Below are 18,058 nucleotides of genomic sequence, written 5' to 3' on the forward strand. Positions count from 1 at the left end.
TGGTGCAAACTGTTAGATTGATGTCTCCCTCAAGCAGCGCAGACAGGTGTTAATGTAATCTTCTCTCCTCCTCCCTTCTTATAATTATGTGCTGCCATCTGGCAAGCTGAGTGCGAACCTCATGATCTCACCTCTGATCCTATACTTGGCTTTTCTCACCAAACATTTCTTGTGTCAAAGGAGCTTGGTGTCGGATTTTTGGTATGGTGACGTTTGCTGTGCCTACAAGTGAGCATGGCCCAAAAACACTTACTATTCTAGTAATTCTTCGCGTCTGTTGCTACTTCAGTATGGCTATATACTGTATCATAATTTCCATATTCACTTAAACTACACTTTTGAGTAGTTCCTGGTTGATCTGTTTATTGTAGGCGGAGAGAACTTGGGAGAGAATCAAATTCTAAGTTGAAAGTTTTTTTTAACTGTAGCCCAAAAAAAAGAATTACCTTGAGAGGAAAAGATAAAGCTTGATTTACATACTTGAATTCTCATATGTGAGAGGGTCACATATTATAGGTTTCTGGCTTTACAAAGGAAATCTGTCATGTTGTGAAAAATCGAGTAAAACGTAAGTTGTGCGCACGTGGGAGCTGACTGCAAACTGCAAGGATTAATTATATCCACGTGTTTGAGTACAAAATGGATGTGATAATACACATAATCTGTCTGGTCAACATCACTCTTGAGTCCCCAGAATGTGACGTGTTTCCAAATAAACAAAGTGTTCTCGGATTCAGACGAAGAAATATGCAAATTTGCTCCAATTTGAGAGCAATAGACCTGTCAGGGAGTTGATGAAGACGAATAGCGGGACAAAGAAGTGCCTTTTAAAAGTTAAAGTCTGTGACCCCAAAGTAAACAAAAGCTTCACCGCACCATCAGACATCAAACACGGCGATAAGAGCCCGCTGAAGTAACATTATTATGAGCCGTTAGAGCTGCTCTAATTAATATTTTTACGTGAACAGTATGCGTTTCTATATTTGTAATGTAAATACTTGCAGTGATGAACACAGACAATTATCACTCAACTTTGGAGGGTCCCTCAGCCTTTAGGCGTCTTTCAGATCACTAGTTTCACCTTTATGGACCACAACTATGCCGCTTTGTTTCTATTTCACCGCTGTCATCAGCATCCTCTCCAGACACAGCATCTGTTGTTATCGAAAAAGCGTTTAGCAGCTAAAGAGGGAGATATTTCCCCAAGGAATAGATTAAAAACGAACTAACTGGGCAAAAAAAAAAGGAGAAGGGAGTGAATGAAGGATATGACTAAAAATGTATGCTAATATTGTCGTGTGTCTCCTGCATTTGTAACAATGCGACAGTTTGATAGCATGTTCACCGTTTGTGTCAGGTTAAAAGGTGTTAATGTGTGGTGTTGTGTTTACAGCACGGCTCCCAATAAAGACAGAATCAATGCAGTTTTAAGGGTCTGCTTATATTATTAATATTTGTAAACAGGTCTATGATTTAATTTGGGGCCGACAAATAATGATTTTCCATCTAGAACCCCCAAGCCTTCAGTTACGTCCGTGAGTAAACCTTAGAATAAGATGCTCAAGAACTTCCTCTCTACAAATTGCAAGCATGATATTGGGGTCTGCCACAGTGTAGAAGATTAAATAGAATACAATTAAAAATCTATCTCTTACTGTGGACGTCCCCTCTCTGCTTGGTGACCTCCTTCTGGATGGTGTTGTCTACAGGGGTGACCGGTGGTGGCGTTGGGGCCGGGGGGCGTCTGGTGGGAGCTACCGGCCTCGGCGGGATGTAGGGCTTGCGTGTGGGTATTTGTGGCTTCCTGGTGGGGACGAAGGGCTTCCGGGTGGGCACTGGCGGCTTGCGTGGAGGTGGGGTGACCCTTTTTGGAGGCGGAGGTGCCTTGGTCGTCATTGTTGTTGTTGTGGTTGTCGACGTCGTCGTCGTCGCTGTTGTTGTGGTGGTTGTTGTGGATTTGGGGATAACTGGGAAGATTCTCCTTGGAGTCTCTGGTGGGCGGATGGTGGTGGTGGTCCTCCGCTGATCCAGGTCGGGGATGTGGTTGTGATGATTTGGCGGCGGTTTGCCTGGTCTGGGAGGGTCAATAACCACCTTTGGAATGGCTGAAATAATACGAGAATGCAGACGGAGCACTGAAATATGAGCACTTGAGACTTAATGAGGCGTAGAATTGCAGACTAACTGCGATGATTAGCCTGACTGTTGCAGGCGGGGGGCTGCCTCTCATCTACGGAGATTTCTCCTGAAATCTATTAACTAAAAGTTAGCATTCCAAAACAAACTGGGTGTCTCAAATGACAATGAAGGAAAATCTCACATTTGCAAAAGTAGCCCATATAATTGGCATAAGGCAAGTTCACAAGCATTCATTTCTGGGCGTTTTAAAGACAAATGTGGACCTTTTTTCATGGAAGGACAAACGGGTCCAGGGGTACATGGAAGGCACGAAGGCACCCCGGGCTCAAATGAATTTCTGCTTTTGTGAAATTTATGTGGCTTTCTGACCAAGGCTCTTTATTCACGCTCGTCCTGATTAGTAATTCTTTGTGTGCTCGTTGCCAGAGGCTTCACGGCATCAGGCTAAAGCTGCTGTGTGTGTGTGTGTGTGTGTGTGTGTGTGTGTGTGTGTGTGTGTGTGTGTGTGGAATGATCTCTGCACTCAAACAGGCTGCGGTGCCCCGGAGATCACCCTCACTCTGCAGACGTCATCAAAGTTACACCTCCCTCTGCTTTTGTTCCGCCGCACATTCTTCACGTCAGGAGCAGACACAGAGATTGGGGGGTTGGGGCGGTGGCGGGGGGGGGGGGGGGGGGGGGGGGGGGGGGGGGCGCTATAAGGGTTTCATGAGTGAGGAATGAGAGTGGACAAAGGCAAGTGGTTTGAACTCAGTTATTGCCTCCTCGGGTTGCAGGCCACTTTGATATGTGATACACAAATAGGATATTGCAACTTGTGGCCCACACCCTTTGGGCAGGTGACAGGGTGAATTATTTGCGGCGCCCTACGCCAGGAGGCATCGTCTCTGCTCCATGGACTGTTACACCAGTTGTGTCTGCTAGCTGATTAAATAACTGTGGAGAATAAATGACTTCTTGTCCACTGAGCTGAAACTGCAGACGCACGGACTAATGAACTGTGTGTCAGCAAGCAGACTGAGACAAACTAGCAGGGAAAGAAATATTTCAAATTTGATGATGACTAATCTTATTTGGCTGATTAAAATGGCCAGATGTCAAAGCTGGAGTCGGTCTGGGCACACGTGATAATGGCGCAGGCTGATTTTAACTGACAGCCATGGCAAGGAAAGGAATTTCAGTCCCAGCCCTGTGCTTGCAACGCTATTCCTCCCTCCTTCTTTCTTTCCAACCTTTTTAAAATACACTGGCAAAGAAAAACCCCAAAAATTGTCAGGGTTAGGGTTAGGGCTTCTCTCTTCAAAAGTGAACACTGGGGCCGGGGTTTTGCCCTCAGTCCTTACGTTTGCAGTCGTGGCCCATCCCCCTGTAGCCGTCTCTGCATTTGCACTTGTATGAGCCCGGCGTGTTGTAGCAGGTGGCAAGGCTGCTGCAGTGGCTCTGACCTAGAGAGCACTCGTCCACATCTGAAACATAATGGAAACATAACAAAATTCAGCAACTGGGTGCAAGTGTAAAAAGGCTTCAGACGTAACAGCAGAATATCAGAGGCTAATTGCTTCACATCCACTTCAAGGAGGGCTCAAGGTTTGTGTCCGGCGTGCAGTTAGTGAAAGCATTTAAGTAATAACAGTGATCCTTCCATGAATGCCGGAGCAAAATCATTACAAGAGAAAAAATCCTTCCCTTGACATAGCGCTGCAAGGCCTGCGTAGCGTTATAGAGGCAACTGCCACCAGTGCTCATTTAACTATCACTGCTCAACACTCCTTTCCCCCATCAAAGGTTTGTTATGAAAAAGTGACACATTAACACATTAAGATTGCTGTATTCTCCAGATTCTGCTCAAGGGTCAAGGTAATGTGGATTTGTGTAGAATACCAATTCAAACTTCAGGTGTCAGGTATTCATATATCACTGCAGGGCAAAATCTAACAGCATGGAACTGAACAAGTTTGAATTCGTTTTGCAGTGGTTTGGTGAAGGCTCATTAAATCTAAAGTATTTTTGGTTCCTCCTTCATTATTTTCTTGTTTTCTAGTTCAAATATTTACTTCGGTGAATAGTGATCCAATCTATTCTTTGCATTTACTGTATCGACAGGCCTTGTATTAAAAATGTTGTCACACCTGATCCCCCGGTGGGTAAAGGATTTCTCCAGTGGTTTTATCCGGCTAATGCAGTAATCCTGTATGAAACCCTTAATCCCCAGTGGTGGAAGAGGTATCCATTTCTTTTTTATTTAAAAAAGAAGAATTAAATGTAACAATACCTCAGTGTGAAAATACACTGAGGTCTAATTAAGTATTATCACAGATACTTCAAAATCCAAGGTAAAACTACTTATCGTGTCCAATATGTCTTTAATTGGGTTCAGTATAATTATTATTACATTATGTCATTGGATTAATATAAATAATCAGCAACAATTTAATGTCATTTAATATAGAGTTAGTTAAGATGCTTTATGTACTGGGTAGTTTAATCTCTAAAAATGCATCATAATTTGTGAAACAATTTTGTTTTGTAAATCTTAATCCGAGTCGTAGTCGCCAAATAAATGTAATGGAATAAGAGTCAAAACAAATAAAATAAATCTTTTGACAGTAACGTTACTGAGCTTCTGTGAAATAACCACTACGTCTCAGCAACACTGTATTTACATTTTTGTTCTTTTTAACTTGCTCCCTCGGTGTCTGTCAGAATTCACTAGAAATAACTTCTTAGCAGATCTATGAACTTTGTAAGTTGTTGTTTTTTTTTATATGTGAAAGCCACACTGCAGAGGACTCGTGACAGTACCTGTGCACTGGTATTTCCCATTGACGTATTGCAGGTCAAACCCGTCGTGGCACTTGCAGATGTAGCTACCGAAGGTGTTGATGCATTTCCTGAACCTGGGACACACGGCTATTCCTGCTGCGCACTCGTCCACATCTGCAAGGAAGGAAGGGAAGCGTGACGCACAAACAGATATTCAACTCAACAAATAACAAATTCATCCTTTTTTTCACCAAAGTTGCTTTTTTAGAGCTGGTCACAGCCTACATATGATGCACTCAAAATAATACAATGCAATGAAACACCTCTAGATTAAAAACAGCAATTTAGTTCGAACATTTCTAATTTATTATGGCCTTTTCTGGTTAGTATTCATTTATGAACAAAGCCTATTAAGTATTCTGTTCAGTGAGCAGAATACAGTGTTTCATTATTTAATGACCTATTCTAAGTGTCTTTGTTTATCACCTTTGCAGACATGTGGGCATTAATATTTAGACGCTGAGAGGCTCAAAGCTTAAAATCATTAATGCATTTGCTGCATTGTACTGCTGGGGCACTGTGGTGCTACAGGGACTGTTATTTAAAAAACAAAGAGACACCTGAACCAGCTGAGAAAACAAGGCAGTGAAGGAAATGGGCCGAGCTCGCTCATTCCCTTAACAACTACTGCCGAGGTTCTCATTGGCAAGGCACGCCGCTCCAGTGAGCTTAATGGACCACGTTTGGAGGCTGCTGCTGCTGCTGCTGCTGCATTATTCAGCTACCGACAGGAAAATGGTAAACTGATTTTACACAGCACACATTGATGCAGGTACTAAAAAATACAATATGTCTTCATAAAGAAAATATTGTTGCTTGTTAAGTCCCGAATTTATGAATACATGAATATTTACATGTGGCTTTGAAGACGGCTCTGACTTGGCAAAGAGTAGGAGGTTTTTTTTTTAAACATCTGACTTCAACTCATAGCTCACACACACACACACACACACACACACACACACACAGGTTATACTATCCCAAAGAACACTAAGCTCTGCAACTGCGAGCTCCATCCCTAGTCATGGTCATTAATCAAGGGTTTGTTGTTGTCCTGTCACAGTGCAAAAAGACAAGACAAATCCTCCCTCTGGTCGATCACAAGACGTCCCCGTTAAGGGATTCCTGGCCTACAGTATAATCTGTTTTGGTAAACACATACCATAGCAGGTGCACACTTTCTTAAAACGGCTGTTACAATTTGGAAAAAGACTAAAATTCACAACCCAAAATTAGTACGTTAACCATCAAGTGGCTTTTCTTCTCATACTTAAATTTTTTTTTTGGAAATATGTAAGTCAATCAAATCTTAAGTCAGTAAGTGTGGCATATTGTGTTTTGTCTTTGTTCCACAAATATTCATTTATTTCATCCCGAATAAAAGCCTACATATATATTATTAAAAAAAAAATAGTAGATTGTTTGTTGCTACTCGTTGGTGGTAGATGTAGGACAAATCTGACTGTTCCCACACATGATATTACCACTTTATAAATAAGGTAATAAATACATATTGATCAGAGCGATCGCAAAATGACTAGAAAAATCTTTCACACATTTGCTTTCACAGCATCATAATGAGCAAAAACTCTCCTTTCTGTAAGGCTAGATGATTATAGATAAGAAATACTCTGCCATAAATATGATTAGAAACTCTCCATAAAACTCCAGTCTTGCTTCCAGCGGGATCCTGTTGCAATACCTGTTGCAGGCAACCTCTCTGTCCGCTCCTGCTCCATATTTCATGATTTATGTCCGCCCTCTTTTACAGATCTGCCCCCCCTCATTAGCCAGTCTGCAGTTAAGTGGGGCCCTATGGTGGAGTAACCGGGAACAGCCCAGTTTGGAACAGCCTGTATTTAAACCTGACACAGGTTAACTGCCTCAACTGGACCCCTTCATCTGTTAGTTACTCATCTGAGGAGCTGTGCAGTGTACACCTGGTACTGAAAGGAGGGGGAGGGGGGTCTGCCCCCTCAGTGCATTTCTGCTGTAAAAGCTGAAGGTATAGTCAGAGAGTGGAATCACAATTTGGTGACAAGGACGGAAACATCTTGGATGAATTTCGACTTTACTCGCTAAGAGGTTTCATCTCAGCTCACAAGTTGAATTTTACCCGCCAAGTTTTCTCTCTCGCTCTGCCAAAACAGTTGCGTTATTAACACTCAGCAGAACACACATCAACATACTCATTTGTGATGCATTTAAAAGGAGTAAGTGATCAGAATAAAGGCTCCGTTTTTTTTGTGAAGGGCCCGTGGAGATGAGCAGTAAATAAAAGAACTGGGACGTACCCACGCAGGTTCTTCCATCTGGAGCCAGCTGGAGCCCCGGGGACGGACACTGACAGCGGACCTCTCCCTTCAGCACCTCGCAGCCATACTGGCAGTTGGCCATGCCACAAGTGCGAGCATCTGGTGGACACAAGGGGAAGACAACACATATTAACACATGCTGTTGTCGCACGGGAGTGCAGGGGGTGGACAGGTTGTCCCGCTTTCTCTCCCACCCACACTCTATTTCCTTCTAACATAGACACTCGCACTAAGTCCTTATGCCCCGGCCGATGTGTAAGAGACCCTTGCCTGATTTTCCTGACATTAGCCAGGTCGACCCTGGGGTGCAGACAACAGAGCTCCTGCCGTTATTGGATTCCTGTGCTGCACAGTCTCCCCGTGCTCACAACTTGCCCACGCAATCCTCCCTCTCCGACTTTCATCCTTCCCCACCCTTGGAAACTCATTATCCATCACCACCGTACTGAAGCGCCGGTGAGCAGCGCCTCTGTCGTTGAGCCACGCTAGACCCTCCGAAATAATAATACAATGGGAAAGATTTCGTTGGGCCTCTCTCGATAAACTTCGGACCCTGCACAGGAAATTAAAAGTGAGGCTCGGGCTGCCACCGCTACTTCAGTCGCCGCCGCACCCTGGAGTACACTTTAATGACGGAGGCAAGCCGGGCCCGATTAAAAAGCTACAGAGATTTGTTGATCAGAGCAGCAGCGAGGTGTTTAACAATATCATGCTATCATCACACAACAACAGCCTGCAATGCTTTGACATTCGCCTCTTGTGGTGAGCAATTCAGACTTTAAAGGGGAGAAATTTCATTTTCTTATGACAAAAGAATCAAAATGAGGTACTGGGAGTCACGCCATGAGGAGAAAATAGTCATCGGGTAGGAAATCGAATTTACAGGGAGACGTGCAGGCTTCTACCTACAACCAATAAGGACTGCACTTTCACTTAAGGCTCCAAAGAATCTTTCATATTTTTCATTTTAGCCCTGTTGAGGTTTCTTCACAGGGGTTCTCCACGCCGCCGAGCCGCCCGTAATGAAGCGGATGAAGGAGCCTTAATCAAAACAGTCTATCAAAGGGCTGTGAGGCTGCTGTCAGAGGTGCTCACATGAGCGGGGGGAAAGGTGTTTTATAATAGAGAGCATATGTCATCGGCATTGCCTTTGTGCAGGCATTCAGATGAACGCACTTGAAGTGAAGTGAAGAAAGGATCACATCCAGGTACGCGAGGCAGAAGAAACAGACGAGGAATAAAATAGATCAGTAATATCTCAGACAACAATACAAACGGTGTGTGTACGATCACAGAATTGCGTTTGTGTGTGTGTGTGTGTGTTTGTGAGAGAGAGAGAGAGAGAGAGAGAGAGAGAGAGAGAGAGAGAGAGAGAGAGAGAGAGAGAGAGACACTCACTTCCACAAGTCCCGTCAGGCATCAGCATGTATCCGTTTTGGCAGTAGCACTTGTAACTCCCGTATGTGTTCATGCACCTGTGTTTACAAGGCCTCGGCTTCAGCCCGCACTCATTCAGGTCTGCAGACAGAGAAAGACAGCGTGAGTTGACTGAAGGACAAGGAAAGGGTGTGGGGGGGGGGGGGGGGGCTCCGACACTGGTGAAATTAGTCAGAGGGCAAAGGTGAAGAGGTCAATAATGTCAAACCTCACCCATCCATTTAGTGTTGGCTTGTCTGTGTGTGTGTGTGTGTGTGTGTGTGTGTGTGTTCCGGAAGAGGCGGATGGTGCGGGGAGTAAAGTGTTGCCATGTTCTGACAGGCCCACAACTCCCCTCTTTGATGGTTTAACGGGAAGCCAGAGTTAACTGTCGACCTGCCGATAAAAGACGCCGTTTTTACCCACTGACTCGTCACAGCTTCACGAGGTCGTGGCTGCAGCACCGTCCTGCACTCGTTGGTAGATATGATTCCCATTCTTTGGGTTGTTGTTGTTGTTGTTGTTTTTTTTAATGCAGGCATAAAAAAAAATAAAAAAATTAAGAAAGATTTCAAGCACGAGAGCCCGTGAAAATTGTATTAGAATATGATGCTGTCAGAGTTTGCACGGCCCCCGGGGGGAAAAAGGGAACCTGCCCCCGAGCTCAACACCTGTCAACTGCATATGCTAATTCGAGATAATATACCTTTCTGAGCGCAGACTGACTAGTCAAATGCAGGTGTAACTAATAACATTATTAATGTCTGAGGCAATTTACATATGTCAGTCCCAGGGCCTCGGTGGTGTGCACGCTGGCGCTACTTAACCGAGCTGAGCTGTCATGAATGTTGTTAGTTACACCTGCGTACTTCCTGCCATAACAAGTCAACACGTCGCCCCCCCCCCCCCATGTGAAGGATTTACACGAGCAAAGTATGTGCTTTCATACGCAAACATTTATTTCTCCACTGTGACTCCGCCGAAATCTCATGTGACTGAAGCAAGGTGACATTCACAGCGAGAGAACCGTAGCCAAGCAACCACACTCAAAGGCTCCTTAGCCTTTTTATAAAGTTTGACAGTTTGACGTGTCATAGCAAGAAAAACCACAGACTTTATCAACAGCAATAGCATTAATGATGTCTGCATTCCACCCAGGTATTTCACACCCTGTTGTTGTGCGTTGTTGCCGCCTGCCTCCGGTGACTTACTGACACTCCTAAATGAAAAACAGGGCGGCCGTTAATGCTGTTAGTTATACTTGTCCTTCCTGCGACCAAGAAGTCAAACTGTCCTTCATGAGTCTACTTACTGCACACGCCGCCAAATACCGTTTTGAGAGCATGTGACTACAGCAGCGCTCACACCATCCAGAGCAAAGTACTCCGAGGGCTTTTAGGTCTAAAAGGCTCTTTTCCTGACGGATATTTTGACAGGCAGTCGCATGACAGGCACAGTGTACCTAATAACGTTACACGTGTTTGCGTTTCCTTTTAGGTGTTTCAGATCGAAAGTGTCATAAGTATCTATTTCGTGTTAGTCTAGCGGATTTTATGTATAAAAAACAACAACAACACATATATAAAATGGTAGACATCTTTTGTCATGTAACAGGAAAGCACATGTATAACTTTAGCATTATTGAATTGAAGAATTTCGGTACCAGGGCCCTGTTTTAGTGCGGATTCCCCCCCCAAAAAAGAATCATCCTTAATGTTGCACTCATCCTGCTAAGACATGTCAAAACGTCTGCTGTAACAAATACCCAAATGTTTGTATTCTTCTGTAGGTGAACATTGCTCTCAACAGAATATTGATCACGCTGCCATTGGTCGTAGTTAAATCTAAATAATTGCTCTCATTGTAATTGAGAATGAGGTTGCCGTGCATTTGTAGAATATCTGAGGATGATAAAGTCAATAATTTATTATAAAAGATTCATGATCACAATTTTTTTGTTTGTTTTCCATTTCAGTTTGCTTCAAGGAAATTTTTTTTCCTCCTAAAGCAATTTCAAGATTATAATGTTGATGTTGTTTTTTTTAATAAGTGGTGTCACTTTTCTTGCAGCGCATCACTGAAATGATGATGACTGGACGGTCAGGCGTGTTCATACTGAACCGCTTATGATTACCAGATGAGCTTTCTAATGTCCCCAGCTCGTGCACAGCAGATTTCAAGATAACATCTCCTGAGATTTTGAGAAGGTTTCAAAATGTATTTTTATTTATACTATTTTTAACTCCAGTACCTCTGAAGTACTTCTACTTTCATACAGTATGCTTGCAGTTGTGGTGTATATGGTCATCGTCATGATGCTGTGAAGATAGCATGCACACCGACATTAAAGTCACCAAAGTATTAATCTTAATCTTTTACCTGATGATGTCGGCTTAAATCAAATGAAGGCCCACATTCTGAATGGCTGCGATACTGTAAAGCTGCTCTTTCTTGACTAAAGAAAAGGTCCAATTATTTCTCATGTCTGATCATGCATAATTTAGAATGAATGGGTTAGTGGGGGTTGAATATTAATGTATGTTGATGGGTACGGTGGGCAATGAAATTAGAGATTGTCTGAAACATATTTGTTCAGAAATATATATTTCCCCTCCGCACTAAAATGTAGGGTCCCTTGGGAGAGCCAGGCCTAAAAGGAATCCAACTCACTCGAATGACGAAAGAGGCTCCAAAGATATATAAATAACTTTAATTATGAACTATCCCCCCCGTTTCTGGGATACTGATACATCACAAATAGACTATCATCTCCCTGTACAGCACATGCGGGGTCATTTCCATATTGGCCGGCTGCATTATGAACGGTGCCACGTTTAGCTCCGTGGACATAGGCAGGGCGCATTCTTTGAGTGCCACATACCTCCCACATTGAACAGATACCACGGATTGATATGGATGAATGACGGAGCAGATGCCCAGTTTGTGCGTCGATGGACTTGCACCTTCTATTAATGGTAGCCTCTGCTCGACTAAAGCCACGTTGGCTAAGAGACTGGATTCGACTGGAACTTGGACTGACCATCTGCTTGTTGAATCCTTTCCAAGTGCCATCGGGCTTAAAGTCATTTTTCCACAACTATAAATTCTCCCGGAAATATAGTGATGACTTTTCCGAATGCAGTGGTTACAGGAGGTGCCGCTGTCACCAGTGCGGATAATAAGTTGCTGATATTTTAAGATCGTCAATTGTCCCTTTCTCCTAAACATGGATGAAGTGTGTCAATCAAGCTGACATGTTTAATATTCGCATTTAAATGAAGTATCAGTGGATATGAGAATGGTCGAATGAAATTTCGGTGCAGTGTTTTTAATTTTCTTTCACTTTGAGAAAGTACAAGTTCGAACTCTGGGTGTGTGTATTTGTCTTTCAAGGTTAAACACAAGTTGTTTGTTTTTCAAGTAGGTGGTGACGCGGATGTAAATTCATGCTGAAATGAAATCTGAAAATTTCACTGTACACACAGCAGGTTCTGTTTCCCAACGCTGACTATGGTTTGTGTGTGTGTGTGTGTGTGTGTGTGTGTGCACCATATGAACATAGAGGCAACTTTAGTTTACTTTTAAAGCCTTTTAAAATGCCTATTCAAAAACGTACTTTCTCTCTTTCTGGACAGATATCCATGCTTCTCATTTCTTTATCAAAACAGCCAAAAATCAAAATGATTCATCCTGTCACTGACAGATGGGTCAGCTCTGTTGTTTTTTCAGAAGCCATACAGTTGTTTTCTTCTCCCACAAGATGATGTCCAACAACACCCACACCCACACCCACACCCACACCCACACCCACACACACACCCACACACACACACACACACACACACACACACACACACACACGCGCGCGCGCGCTTCACTTTTTTAATTAGCGGTGTCACCGCTGTTTTCCTCACTGGTGTTCACAGTAAACAACTGGCATTCTCATTAGTGCGATTACAGAAAACCACAGCAACACTGTCCATTATCTGCGTTGCAGAGAAGCAGGCCTCCGCTCGCTCGTTGCTCTGAAAACAGCTCAAAAATGTAAATGAGGGATTATTGAAATGGTCACATTCGCAGAGGGAGGCAGCACCGTGAGCATCAGCACATGCCAGGCACAAGAAACAGCCAGGGCCTCCTCTATGGAGAGAAGCCCCCCCCAGGGCCCCCCCCTCCCCAACACAACACATGGGACAGACAGACAACACAAAAGACAAGACTGCGCTGGAACACAGAGGGATTGAAAAACTGAGAGATAACAGACAGATACGAGCACCGACTGACAGCTCGACGCGGCCCCGGGACTGCAGACGCCCGTGCGAGAGCAGAGGTGGGGAGCCCCTCCGGGCTGCTCGCTGTACAGTAAATGAGCTGCCGAGACACATCTGAAGGGATGCAAAGTGGAGTGATTTATTGGGTCAGCTCCACTGAGGTATGCTCCGCTACATTCCCCGACACGCCTCTACCACTGACGGAGAGATTAGCGTGGGTTCTCTCTCTCTTTGGGGATGTGCGTGTCTCCAAAGTGGATAACACCGGTTAGAACTCGGGGGCCTTGTCCCGGCGGTATTGGAGGAGCCGTGTCCATGTCGCCGACGGTTTCCAAAAGGAAGGAGATCTTTGTTTGGCTGGGAAAAAAAGAAGCTAGGGAGGAAAGTGAAAAAGAAGAAGGGGGCAGAGCGATAAAGGAAAAAATTGTGATGGCTGCCCGGTACTTTTTCTTTTCCTGGGGTAGAGGGTGAAAGAAAGAGAGGCAGCTGTAGAGCGGTGGACTCATTCATGCTGGTGTTCCTACTGAGAAGCCGCTCTCGGCCGGTGTCTCGTCTGCCAGCGGAAGCAGTGAGTAAAAGAGACAGTCGGGAGCGACATTCGCTCCTCAATCCGCACAGTGCAGCACCATGCATGTTGCTGAGATGGAGAGGAGGAGAAGCTGGTAGCGGGGGGCGCGAGCGACGAATCTCACCCTCCATCGCTACTCTCGCTGGCTGATGATCCACGGGAAGAAAGACAGGGAGGTGGCTGGCCCACGCTGGTGGGGTTAAATAGTCCAGCTCTTCTTCTTTGGACAAAAGAAAAATGGGTTAGAAGGGATGAGGGGGAGTGGGATTGGGAGAATTAGGGTTTGATTGAGATCAAAAAGTTAAGGGGGAGAATAAACAAGGACAGAGAGAGAGAGAGAGAGAGATGTGAGGATGAAGAGCACCAACCAATGGATTAGAACACCTTTGACCACACACACCACATTCCTGGAGAGTAGAGAGGAACATTACGCATCGAAGAGGATTACACTTGTGGGACTTGGACATGAGCTGAGTATCAGAGGAGAAAAAGAGGGCACTCGGGAGAAGCAGTGAAAATTGTTTTTTGAGTCCCTTCTCCTCGTGGCCTTTCTTCTCCCTCCTTTGTATATCCTTTTTTTCAGATCTCAGAGAATGAGAGTATCTCACGGACCCCTTCGCAATTTGTGTCTGGAGGTTCAAAGGTAGACAGGCGTTACCATTTATTCTTTTAAAAGAAAGAGAAGAAAAAAAAAGGGCAAATCACTGCTTGACTACAAACACTCCGGTCTCAAGAATTTGAGCCTCTCCCCTCCCTCTGTCTACCCATCTCTGCACCCAGCAGACCTTTCCCCTGGCGGTGAGCTAACAACACCTATTGTTACGGGACAGCAATATGATCCGGCCAACCCTGCTTTGCACGCTTCGAATCATTCAAGCGTGTCCCCATCGAGGGCTGCAGTAATTTAAACTGAGGGATTATGCAAGCCTACTTCATTCTTCCTGACTCGGCCCAGCATTGAGGCACTCGCTGTTGACAAGTTGTCACAGTTGGCGGGTATCGGTGTAAGAGGTTTCAGTGGCAAAGGATTGCCACTGAAGGACACTGCCTACCAAACAGTTTGCCTTTATCTCAGTCGTAGGCATACAACAATGTCAAAGCGTCAAATGAATATGGTTATATATAACTCTAATAACCAACTGAGTCACAGTTGGTCAATGTGGAGAGGAGAGGAGGAACAAATTAGCTCAAATAAAAAAAAAGTGCTGTAGAACAACCCCCCCCCCATAATCTGATGAGGTCTGAGATTTACATTTCCCGCGCGACTCGAAAGTGTTTGTGAACTACACGAGAAAGTGCATCATGTGGCTTGAACGACAACGCTGTTGTAACACACGGTGTTCTGCAGCTGTTTGTTGGTGGAATTCTACAAGAGCCCGAGCGAAACATAACGGGAAGATAGATTTAAGTGTGTTCGTGTTGACCTGTTAATGTAATGGGGCACGCTCGTACCTATGTCTCGGATGCTCACAATCTGGTCTGCATCCATGCAACACCTTCCCGGTATATAGTCATCCTCATGCATTTCCATTGGCTCAGTAACAGAGAATAGTCTTGCAAGCGGACCCCCCGATACGGAGAGAGTCAAGCGGCACAACTGCCATAAGATGCTTTCAGACATGCACCGGAGTCGGTACATTTTCCTGAAATAGCAACTTGATCGTTAACTCATCTTCACATGGAAAGTGTGGCTTCATTTATGTCATTTTTTAAAATCACAATCACCACTCATTGGAATGTTTGGTTCTCTGTCCATTTGATCTCTGCTCTTACTTCTTGCACATGCTGTAGAGGCCGCAATGCCAAATATTACTTCATACCGCTTTAATGGCCTTGCTATAAAAGAAGAACATAGATAAAACAAACACAATTTGGAATAATTAGAAGATGAGTTGAGGGAAAATACACAGTAGGATGACATGCATGCATTACTTTAAACACGTGCAGCTGACCGACTGTTTGACAGCCAAGAACAAAAACAGAGAGAGAGTCTGTTAATACCAATTTTTTTTTTTGAGAAGGGTCAGTGGAAGTAACAGGCAGTGATGTGGCTTTACTAAGATAAGATCAAGCAGTAAAGATTCCAGATATGACCTAATACTCCAAAAACCGATATAGGAACAAACTGTGTCCTCGTACGTCGACCACAGTGCTCGACTATCACACTTGAAGTGGTATTAACTATAAAGATGGCTGACAAACAATGGGGGGGGGAGAAAGCAGCATCTGGAAAAGCCGTACAGCTCCATTGAATCTGATGTCTGAGACATTATTCCTCCAGCAAAATACTTTAATCGTCTCTTAACAGCAGGTCAACTACACCTAATTAAATCCACCTGCACGGAATAATCATTGTATTAAAATGATTGGATCAGCGGGGGAAGTGTGCTGCCAAATTGTTAAACAGATTATCCCTGTAATGAGTTTATTTGTGAGGCGAGAGCGTACTCATCTATCCTGGGCGTGCTGCGTGACACAATTCTCATCAGTAACAAAAGGTGAAGCACGCTTTTTTTTTTTAATTCCCCCCAAAAAACTAAAAGGGATTCTTAAACCAGTGGTTATTATCCTGAGTTCTGTTCATTTTAACGATGTAAATAATGACGATTTAATTCATTAAAATCAAATCCCATTCTTCAAGCAATGAGAGTGAAAGTAGCACGAAGGTTATTTAAATGATTTGGCAGGTGAACAGAGCTGGCACTGGATATACAGTCAGTGACAGAATGTATGAATCTTTCCCTCGGCAGAAGGAAACATGGCTTTGGTTCTGAGAGAGATGGAATCAATACAGTATCTGCTGTGCTTGTTTTGTGTTAACGCACTTGTTTCCTCTGTGGTTTGTTTTCGCTCCATACAACTTGTGTTCCCAAGGTGTTTAACACCCGTGTTGTCAATCCCACTGCCCCCAGGGGTCATGTCTCTGTCCTCACCATCCACTCACAGCAAAGGAATGTGTGTGTCCATTAGTGTGTGTGGATACAAATAATCTCTATGCAGCTACAGGTTATACACAATAATTCTGCCTTAGAATATCTTAATGATGGATTCCACCTATTATTTATCAAGCATCATGCACAAAACAAATGTATGCATCAATAAGTAATTCAAAAGATACTTATTTATTCAAACTAAGAATGTAAGTTGTAAATATGGGAGTTAATGAATAATTGGTCAAAGTGTGGACAGAAAGGGTGAAGACACCCGCATTCATCTTGGTTTTTCATTATCATAAGAAGAAACAACCATGACTTCAAATACATATTCAAAAAGTTTCCATCATATCTTTTTTCTTCAAACCGCAAATATGAATGTTCTGGAGAGATTTAACTATTAATCAATGTCTGCCAGTATTGCTCACAATGTTAATTTTAGTTTAATGAACACACATTGAAATATGTTCAGAATAATGTAATAATAATGGGAAATTGAAAAATAGAAAAAAATAGAATTATCCTAAAGTGATTTACTTTACTTTATCGTGGGATGTTTTTCTGAGTATTGGGGTTACTGCTTGACCTTCAGCAGCATGGACAAGGTCAGAGAAGAAGCTCTGGGCCACTAAGTCCGCTGCTCCATTTGACTCGTCAAGATAAATGTGGGGCTCCAGAGGGCTGCGATATTGGAACACTTCAAAACATTGGCCACCTGGCACATCAATAGTAAACCTCAAATCAATGTTTAACAGGGGCTGCATTTAAATGAGCAATTCTAATCCATGGCTCCTGCATAATTAAATTGGTTTTCATAGCATGCGGCAGTTCAAAAAGCAGAACCCAAGGTTATCGCCACCCTGAATTGGCTGAGAGGGCAAGTCTGCCATTCAAGGCTGAGGGACAATTGGGCGTCCGATGTTTCATGGTGAAAGGTCCCTGTATCACATTTGTCAGATAAGTCTGTCTGAATGGTCGCGCAGCAGCCTCTGTTGTCGTCCGACGTGGGACGCAGATCCTTTTTCCTCTTCCCTTTGTTGCGGATTAAGACAAAGTAGAGCCGTCTGGCCAGGCAGACGGGAGCCACCTATAGCCTCGAAAATGCAGGATGAGTCATTTGGAACATTCCGGAAAGGATTTTCAACACCCCCGCCCCCCCCACTCATTGGAAGGTGAGACACACACACACACACACACACACACACACAGACAACCCCCCCCCACCACCACCCCTCCTCCCCCTTGTTTTTAATTACACACTATCCTATTCCTGTCTCAGGGCGTGAATTCCACAAGTATCCTCAAACTGCTTGGATGCACGTCAACTTGCCTCTACCTGGGAAGCGTTAACGTTTTTCAACATGTCCAATCTGTCAATGGCGATAGTGCACAAAGATCGAGCGTACACAAACACACCCGCCCTTTCAACAGCATCGCTTGCACTCGGGCGGTGGCACTCGGTTATCTCAGGTCAGTAATTGAGATGTTATCTTCACAGGGGGAGGATGCACTCCCTGCATCATTCAACACGGCCCCACCACTCATTTCCATTTGAGCTGAATCAGCCTTTTTCTCTCTCCGCCCCTCGTGATT

At 44.1% G+C, this 18,058-nt stretch overlaps 1 protein-coding gene across 6 annotated transcripts in view; it reads right to left on the minus strand.

Moving 5' to 3' along the window:
* The window catches only part of npnta (nephronectin a), a 42,956-nt gene that overhangs the window by 7,419 nt on the left and 17,479 nt on the right, over window positions 1-18,058 (minus strand). For 2 of the 6 annotated variants that reach the window (XM_035636622.2, XM_035636620.2), the window contains 6 exons: window positions 13,657-13,749; window positions 8,676-8,795; window positions 7,257-7,376; window positions 4,942-5,076; window positions 3,483-3,605; window positions 1,656-2,105 (listed from right to left, as the gene is read on the minus strand). In XM_035636622.2, the coding sequence (XP_035492515.1) occupies window positions 1,656-2,105; window positions 3,483-3,605; window positions 4,942-5,076; window positions 7,257-7,376; window positions 8,676-8,795; window positions 13,657-13,749 (1,041 nt within the window). Of the gene's footprint in view, window positions 1-1,655; window positions 2,106-3,482; window positions 3,606-4,941; window positions 5,077-7,256; window positions 7,377-8,675; window positions 8,796-13,656; window positions 13,753-18,058 lie in introns of all 6 variants that reach the window. The other 4 variants (XM_035636621.2, XM_035636619.2, XM_035636625.2 and 1 more) reach the window with 2 other exon arrangements.

Source organism: Scophthalmus maximus, chromosome 8 (assembly GCF_022379125.1).
Source record: "Scophthalmus maximus strain ysfricsl-2021 chromosome 8, ASM2237912v1, whole genome shotgun sequence".
NCBI lineage: Eukaryota > Metazoa > Chordata > Actinopteri > Pleuronectiformes > Scophthalmidae > Scophthalmus > Scophthalmus maximus.